This window comes from Pogona vitticeps, chromosome 6 (assembly GCF_051106095.1).
Source record: "Pogona vitticeps strain Pit_001003342236 chromosome 6, PviZW2.1, whole genome shotgun sequence".
Classification (NCBI taxonomy): domain Eukaryota; kingdom Metazoa; phylum Chordata; class Lepidosauria; order Squamata; family Agamidae; genus Pogona; species Pogona vitticeps.
The window spans coordinates 101502567-101511752 of record NC_135788.1 but is presented as its reverse complement, the minus strand read 5'-3'; the positions used below and the strand labels follow the sequence as shown (position 1 = coordinate 101511752).

The 9186-nt window shown below is 45.6% G+C and overlaps 1 protein-coding gene and 1 long non-coding RNA gene across 5 annotated transcripts in view; one reads left to right on the top strand and one right to left on the bottom strand.

Moving 5' to 3' along the window:
- The window catches only part of SYT3 (synaptotagmin 3), a 63974-nt gene extending 55020 nt beyond the window's left edge, over positions 1-8954 (top strand). For all 4 annotated transcript variants that reach the window (XM_020808237.3, XM_078378013.1, XM_020808240.3 and 1 more), the window contains 4 exons: positions 701-872; positions 2750-2879; positions 5002-5119; positions 7223-8954. In XM_020808237.3, the coding sequence (XP_020663896.2) occupies positions 701-872; positions 2750-2879; positions 5002-5088 (389 nt within the window). In that variant the 3' untranslated portion in view covers positions 5089-5119; positions 7223-8954. The remainder of the gene's footprint in view (positions 1-700; positions 873-2749; positions 2880-5001; positions 5120-7222) is intronic.
- LOC144583677 (uncharacterized) lies at positions 25-4411 on the bottom strand. The gene is made up of 2 exons (XR_013537603.1): positions 3181-4411; positions 25-1029 (listed from the first exon to the last, which is right to left on the bottom strand). It is a non-coding gene; the product is annotated as an uncharacterized LOC144583677 (long non-coding RNA).
- Positions 8955-9186: the final 232 nt, after the last annotated feature.

Genomic DNA, 9186 nt, shown 5'->3' with positions numbered 1-9186 from the left:
AGAAGCAACAAATTACAAGTGACATTGATTCTTGTAGATTTTATTAGTTACATTTATATCCCACTTTTCCACCAATTAGCTCTTGCTAAGAAAAACCCTGTGTGGCAAATCAGGCCTCATTTCACTCAGAGATTTCTGTCCATAATTGGGATTTGAACATGGCTCTCCCTAACAATCTAACCACTGCACCACATGTTAAAGTAACGAGAGTGGAACAAAGTTAGATTCCAAAGCAGAGATGGCTTGTGATTAGGCTGTGGGAGCAACCCACCTCCGTCCTGATCCATCCGCTGTCCACATTCCAAAGGCAATGTCATCGGCTAGACTGAAGTTACTCCATACATATAAGGATTTTTTTTCCCTAGCTATTTTCAGAAGTAATTTCCAGTGGTACTTTTAGAGCTGCTTTGACAGGAATTGTTTAGATTTAATGCCCTTTTCAGTCCTACGTGACAGAAAGTAATGAAAGACCAACAGGTTCATGTTCAGCTAAAGCAGTACATTATTTTTCCAACATTTCAGTGAGGAATGCTTCATACATTGTAATAATTAGCACAATAATTTAATTATTAAATTATTTATTTTGAAAAAAATAACTTCATTCCTCACAGGTTTTACTCCTAGGCAGTAAGTCTGGTCTAGGCTGCTTTCTCGCTATAATTCTCTCCCTTTTCTCTGCTCCCTCCCTGCCACTTTCCAGATCCCTACGTCAAGGCTTCCCTCATGTGTGAAGGGCGGCGGTTGAAGAAGCGCAAAACATCCATCAAGAAGAACACTCTCAACCCCACTTACAATGAGGCTCTTGTCTTCGACATCCCCCAGGACAGCATGGAGCACGTCAGCATCACATTGGCAGTCATGGATTATGACTGGTGAGAGACGTTCCCATCTGTCTTTGTGCAAACAGGCAGCAGTTGGCAAAGGCAGGCAGGGTGGCAGAATGGTCAGAACATCTTAACTCCCACCCTCTTATGCACTTAAAAGAAATTGGGTGAGATTCCCCGACCCTCTCCTCCACATGGCAGCCACCTGAAAATGCAACACAAAGGGTTAGAAGGCAGTTTCTGAATGGGGTGAGCTGTTGGGGAACTGATGATCTCTAGAACTCGGGTGGAGGCACTGTTGCCACCGGATAGCTCAGATTTAAGTATCCCTGCGGATACAAATACAAATATTGGCACCACAGTACTGCAGAGATTGAGCCCTTCCTCCCTGAACCGGCTGGTTGCTACACCATTTGCAGGGCCGTCATCACGCCAATCATGGAAGTAACCCAGCCAGCACTTCCATGCCTCCCCACACAGCTGACCGCTCAACAGCTGAGTGGGGAGATTCTTCATCCCACCTTCTCGCCAGAGTGGTTGGCTGGGCAGAGAGCTAGAGAAGCACCAGCTGGGCTGTTTCTGCGATTGGCACAACAACGTGGATGACATCCATGAGTGGACTGGCCAATTCGGGAAGGAGGGGCTGGATGTCCGCAGCACCTGTGGTGCTGCTATTCATATTCATATCCCCAGGGATATGAATACTGATTGCCCCACTCTATTATCCACTGTGCCTCCTGCAGGTATTGCCAGCCTCTGTGGCCTTGCACAAGCTACACAGCCCCAAGTCACCATCAAAAGAAGGGAATAGTAAACCACTTGCAAAACCCTGAAAAGGGTCACCATAAGTCAGAATTGACTTGATGGCACATGATTACTGTATTATTGTTGGTGAGGGGAGCCCTTCCATCAACAGAAGACAGATCCTGGATCCAACTCACTGTTTTTAACTACGTTTATAGTGGACATTGACTCCTGGTTCCTTATTTATGCACAACTTTGAACTGGAACTCAGAAACTAATAAAGAGATAAAATGTATTTGCTCCTGTCCCAATAAACTTAAAATTGCCCCATATAATATGTCATTGTGATCAAGAGACTCTTCCCTTCAAGGCAAGCAGCAGTTATTTCCCATGAAGAGCCACTGGTTTTGCATGATGAGTCCAGATGACACTTAGGGAACTTATGCTGCACACTCAACAAATTATAGTCAGACCCTGAGGGGAAGGATACTTGCCAGTTACATGATACAGGGTAATCCTAAACTTAAACATGGTGTACAAACATTGGGTCCTTACCAGCACTGCTTGGATAAGTTTTGGACTTATCCAAGCAGTGGACTACACTGCTATTTTGGACTACAGCTCTCCTAATCTGATAGCCAGTATGGCCACCAGGCATGTCACCTTGGACATTCAATAGCTCAGTGGTTTAGACATCCGGCTAGAGAGCCAGAAGTTGGGACTTCGATTTCCTACTCTGCCTACTTGTCAGAGGCTGGACATGATGATCCATAGAGTCTCTTCCAGCTCTTCAGTTCTAAGATTTCTATTGTTAGATTATTATTCTTGGAGATGCAGTCCAGGAAAGTAACTTTTCTAAACTCTGGTCTTTATTCCATGTAGAAACTGAGCCCCGCTTTGAAGTTTTGCCCAAGGAAATAGAAATAACCAAGTTTTAACATCATCTGTTTCTAGCTCTTGAAGGGTGTTTACTTTAAAAAGCACACAACCTTTTCAGTGTTCTGCCCTGTCCCTCCCACTCCCAAAGCCTGTGATGTAAATGAATAATGCAGTCAACATACACACAAATTTACGCATACTAGGCATAACATATTCTGAGGTGGAAAATTAGCTTTCCACCACATGGCTTGCCCTCTTCCTATGCAGGTCGGCTGGCACTAACATGCTCTTTCTGCCTGCAGCATTGGACACAATGAAGTTATTGGGATGTGTCGGGTGGGGAGCGATGCTGACACCCCAGGGAGAGAGCACTGGGCTGAGATGCTGGCCAATCCACGGAAACCCATTGAACACTGGCATCAGCTTGTGGAGGTGAGGCTTATCTCCAGGGAACAATGCTGTGTATTGTGTAGTTCAGGTCACTGCATGAGGAAAAAAAAAAGGATATTGCAGAGCTAGGAAAATCAAAACTACAAAGATCAAGGGGCTGGAACAATTCCCCTGCAAGAAACGTTGACAACGTTTGGGGCTTTTTATCTTATGAAAGAGCTTGTGTAACTCCACGGATGTTTAGAAAAAAGGTAAATAAGACAGAAACATTATAGAGGTCTGAATGGCTCGGTGATTTAGATCTCTGGTTGTGGAGCCAGAGGTTGGGAGTTTGATTCCTTACTTTGCCTCCTGTGTGAAGAGCCAGCCTATGTGGTCCAGGGCAAGCTGCACAGTTCCAGGGCACCCCCAGAAAAAGGGAATTAGTATTATGCACCTAGAACACCCTGGAAAAAAATTAAAAGAATTGACTTGACAGCATATGATTGTTGACTATTATAAAACTATGCATGTTATGGAAAGGGAGACTTTTTTTCTAATACAATAACTAGGATGAGATATGAGTTAATTCAACAAAAAGATAAAAAAATTCAGGACACATAAAAATAAGTATTTCATAGTTAAAGTACAACATATAGTGGAATTTGCCACCACAATGTGTGGTGATGGCTCCCTACCTGGATGGCTTTGAAGATAAGTTGGACAAATTCCTGGAGCTAAGAGCATCTGTGGCTACTAGTCACAAAGGACATATAGAGGCTCCAGCATACTGCTGGATAGTGCTTTCTGGGAATATGTACAAGAGTGCACTAGTACACTCATGTCCTTCCAAAAATACAATTCAGTGCTCTAGGAAGAGGAAAACTGAATTAGGCAGGGCTTTGTTCTGATTCAGCCTAGGTCTTCGTATGTTTTAAAGCAGCAGGAACAATTTGAAATCACTCCAGTGCTTCATTAGGGATGTTTTGTTCCAGACTGTCTGTCCAAAGCAGAAAATAAAACATTACTCTGCTGCAATGCAAGATAACAAGCCCTGATCTCATCCCCTTTGAGGTCTTGTTTGCGGCTATTTGAGTAAACACTATGGACTATTGCCTGACAGCAGTGTGTCCGTTACTGCACCCAGATACAGTACTGGAAAAGCAAGGTACAGCTGGAAGACCTCAGTAGCTTGTACTGAGCATATAATGCTACCTCAGAGGAATGCCGTAAGACAACGTGTCAGAAAGGAAGGGGAAAGAAGCTAGAATCCCAAATTCTCTGTCAGTAGCTTTAGGTGACTAAGGACTGGAAACCTACAAAAAATTTGAAGCCTACTGGATTAGAACACGGTAAGAAATGTGTCTCCAGAGTGTATTTCTTCAAGGCACTGTGGGGGAAGGCAAGATCCTTGGGTTCTTCAATAAGACAGTAGGGTCCAGCAGTTACACTTGTAGGATGTAGGGTTCTTGGCTTCAGAGTGCAACTAGTGTCACAGTGCCATAGGAGCAGTTGGCAATTTTGAAATATTTCTACAATAGTACCTCGGTTTACGAATTTAATGCATTCTACGGGATGTTAAAGGTTCCCCTTGACAATTTTTGTCCAGTCGTGTCCGACTCTAGGGGGCGGTGCTCATCCCGCTCTTCAAGCCATAGAGCCAGCATTTGTCCGAAGACAATCTTTCCGTGGTCACATGGCCAGTGTGATTTAGACACGGAACACTGTTTACCTTCCCACCGAGATGGTACCTATTTATCTACTCGCATTTGCATGCTTTCGAACCGCTAGGTTGGCGGGAGCTGGGACAAGCAACGGGCGCTCACTCCGTCACGTGGATTCGATCTTACGACTGCTTGGTCTTCTGACCCTGCAGCACAGGCTTCTGCGGTTTAGCCCACAGCGCCACCACGTCCCTCTACGGGATGTTACCTAGTGCAAAAAATTTGTAAACCGAAATGCAGTTTGCCATAGGAACAGGGGTGGCGCTATAGACCTTGAGGCACAATGCATCTTGGGGAAACTTCCTTCATGCTGCAGAAAAAAAAAACATAAACCGAGGCATCATTTTCAATGGATTTCTGTTCGTAAACCGAAAATTATGTGAACCGAGGCGTTTGTAAACCGAGGCACTACTGTATTTGCCTTTCTGATCTTCTCTTGTCTTTCTCCTCTCTTCCCTCAGGAAAAGACTTTGAACAGCTACATCAACAAGAATCCTCCAGCACGGGACAAACCCAGCATTATAGTAGAAACCGTTCATTCAGACTAAGGCAACGATCAGCCCTTCACCAGCAGGGACTGTGAGTGTCATTGACAGATGGGAACGGGATGATAAATATAAACATAAGCTTAATTTTAGGAGATGGTTATCAATGAGAAAGCCAGCCCTACCCTGCACTAGAGGGACCTCTTTTTTAATATACTGCTGAATGGGGACTGGACGCTACACCCACGTCCTACTCTAACAGCACTTACTGACCAGTGACTCCTGCACTCTGGTGCAGCTATCACACTGTTGCCACTTGTGACATGGCCCCTGTGACCCTAAACATGCCTGCCGTTCTCCCCTTGACCACCTGATGGAAGCATCTCTTTTGTAGCCCTCTGCCTCTGAGGTCACTCCCCTTTGGGGCAGTCAAATTCAGCGTGGAAAGCCATACAAACAGACACAGCAGAACAACTGATGGCCTCCCCTACCCCCAAGCAATGGTTTGCCACACGCAATAGCTTTTTTTAAACACAAGGCTTCTATTATGATCTGGAAACTCCGATTTCATAAACAAGATCCTCTTTAGATTTTCATTCGGGAAAGGGCAAATTCTAGTTTATGTACTTTTTAAAAATCTGTGTTGAGTCCTTCTAATTTGGCCTAGCCAAGAAATCCTGACTGATGGTGGATTACTCAAGACCGTTTCCCAGTTGTTAAGCTGAAGCGATCCAGCAAAAAAAAAATCCCTTTGTCTTTTTTTAAGCTGTGCATCTGGCAGCATACCTGATAGGCAAGAAGTTTTCGTTTCTTTAAAGGTGTTTGATTAGAAGTACTGTACTTTTTCCATGTATATGGTCCCCCAATGTATAGGACGACCCCCTAATTTTTACCCTTGCTGGAGGTGGAGGATCAGTCAGTGGGCAACAGCGAGAGGCGACCAAGCATGGCTGCTTCTTTGACTCCATCTCCTGCTGCTGCTGCTGAGCCCGTGAGTGGTGCTGGAGGAGACTGCAGCAGCAGGAGGCAGAGATGGAGGCAAAGAAGCAGCCACACTCGGTCGCCCACTGACTGCCGCTGCCACCGCCACCGCCTGATCGCAAGGAGACAATTGCTGGAAGGGGCGATCAGGTGGCGCTGGCGGCAGCCAATGGGACTGCTTCTTCACCTCAGTCTCCGCCTCCTGCTGCTGCCTTCCGTGTATAAAACGACTCTTAATTTTTCCTCTAATTATTTTAGGGAAAAGTGTCATTTTATACACGGAAAAATACGGTATGTGAAAGCATCCAAACCTATTTGATTGGCACTCTTATCTTAGCACCCCCAATCAGACCTAAGGGAGGTAAAATTCAAATCAAATAAAGCAAGCATCAGTAGAACACAAAACACATGAAATTAGTACATACAACAAATTAAAAGCAATTAAAACACATAAACAAAACACACCCACCCATTTAAAAAAAAACCAACAGGAGTCTAGATGTCTAATTGCCATGTTGTCATCGTTGTTGATACATGCCATCAAGTCACCCTCAACTTACATCGACCCCCATGAATGAGCAATCTCCAAATTGTCCTTCCCTAAACAGCCCTGCTTAGCTCTTGCAAACTCAAGCCTGTGATTTCCTTTTGAGAGTCAATCCATCTCATATTTTGTTCTTCCTCTTTTCCTGCTGCCTTCAACTTTTTCCAGCATTATTGTCTTTTTCTCCCTTTCTTATGATGTGCCCAAAGTAGCCTCAGTTTCATCATTTTTGCTTCCAGAGATGGCTCAGGCTTGATTTGATTTAAGACCTACTTGTTTGTCTTTCTGACCGTCCAGGGTATCCGCAAAGCTCTCCTCCAGCACCACATTCAAACAAATCCATTTTTCCCATAGGCCTATTTAAACAAAGTCTTTGCCTGAAGGACAACAGGGAGAAGACCTTTAAAAGACAGTAATTCTTACCTTCTGCACATCCTGTCTGTGATGTAGTTAGTTAAAGCCACTTACCTTTTGGCTAATCTCTCTCTCCTAGGAGCTTGCATGTCTTCTGCACACCTCAAATGGCTTACAAGAGAGATGCTAATACCCTGTAGCTGTTGTGCTTTGCAGAGGAAAGAACATCCAGCATCCCAGAGTTCTTAGCTTGAAATCAGACATTGGGAGAGGTAGAAAGGAAGAAATGATTATGTTTTTCCTTCTCCTTTCTTTTAGGGTTCCAGTGATGTGCTCTTGGAAGTTTTGGACTGTTTGTTTCCTCCGGCCCATCCTGGAGGAGCTGCCAGCAGGGGGCGTCAGAGAATGGGTGGCAAGCTTCTGCCTGTTCTCCGTTCCCATCTCCCCCAGGAAGCTGCTGCCTGTCGCATTTTTTTTTCTAAAGCCATAAAGGCAGCCAAGAAGGAGCATTTTTAATGCGGGGATGGGGTAGGGAATGTGTGCAAGTAGATGTCTGGCCTGGAAGGACCCTTCCCTCTACCCTCCCCCAGTCATTTTACACAAAGGGAGGGATGATCTTTTGTGACATGCATGTTTTTGGAAGTCTATCCTCTGGAAGGGTCTGGCTTGATGGTAGAGTGGTGTCACCTCTGTGTTCTGACCCAAGGTCCCGTGGCTTTACGAAGCTGCATGATGAGTGGCGATTCAACGGGGGGCACCTGCACAAGGGATCTGTAGTTGTGGCAGCTGATGAGTTCTGACTATTAAAAGCTGAGGGAAAACAGTGGGCAGTTTTTGCTGGGAGCCCCCTTCTCCCCAGAAATCCCCTGCTTCCTCTTCCCTCACTCCATCCCATCGATGGGTTGTAGCTCCCCTCCCAGCTGTGAATTTAAAACGAACTGGCCATAGACTCTTGTTCAGAAGAGCTCCCTAACTCCTCTCTTTTTAGTTCTTCTGATAGGCTTCTTGGTGGTTGGAAATGTCACTTCTGCTGCCCAGTATGACATCTGTGAGGGGAAGGGGGTGATCCTTCCTTGGCCAGTATGCATGCAGGACCCTTTGCCTCAATCTGCATGAACTTCCAACCTAGGAGGAGAAAGACAAGGAATGATGGAACATTTCCTTCCCATCCTGTCTAGGGGTAGCACTGGGATTGGCAGAAGGGGAAGACACAGCAGTCATGTCCTCCCCACCCTCCTGTTGAGAATGACTACAGAGTTCCTTGACACAAATTAGGAAAGGGCTTTTGACATTACCAAAAAAAAAAAAAAAAAAAAAGGCTCCCTAGTGGACGTCAGGCCCAGTCCTTTCCTCCTTTCAACCAGATTTGGACCTGTCAGAACTTCCAATGGAGGCAGGCAATTCTGGACTCTTTTGTGTATGCGTGTGTAAGTGTTACAGGGGTTATCGTGTCTCTTGTTTGCTGCCTTCACTAAGCCTAGTTGATTTTTGGTTCTTCTGGGGTTTGCATGGTTGCCTTCCTCCCAAGTTGGGCAGGGAGCAGTTCCCAGACTAAGCTGGGAGAATGCCCAGTCTGAGATCCTAGGTGTCTTAGTTCTGCCCCTGCTTGTGTTGCTCTTTCCTTAATCTATCTCCCCCACCCACCCAAATTTCTTCTTGTTTGGAATGTCAGACTTTGATTTTTGTCTCTCCCTCCCCAACGCACGTCCATTTGTCATTCTGTCTTCGTCTTTGAGATTCTGTCCTGTTTAGGGTTGGTTTGGGGCCCGTTTGTTTTTTAAGTGTGCGCAACAAAGGGGCGGGGAAAACAAAAAGAGTGGGGAACCCTACAGCCCTGCTTCCTAAACCTCTGCCCCCCTTTTCTTTTGGAAAAGCCATATGCCTCCCCCCGCCATTGCTTGGGTACAACCTCCCCAGCTTCAGTGGGGGAGGGGAGGGGGGCCCCGGAAGGTGATCTCTCTTTGCAATAGGTTTGGAACTTGAAGCTGCTGCTAAACCGTGACATCAATAAAAATGGGAAGAAAAACAAACCTACCCTCCAAGTAGGGTATCTGTGGGAGTGAAGACTCTTTGTGGGCTCAAAGGGCTGTGGGACTTGGGGCCCAGTTTCCAAAGAGCTCTAGGTGTGTCCCCTTCCCGACTCAAAAACACAGCAGGCTAATGGTACATCTGGAAGCACAGTCACTTGTTGTCATGAGCATCCTTGCAGCTGCATCCCTAAAGAGAGTCTACACAACACACACACGTCTGTTGATTCATAGCTATGTGTGTACACATTGCAT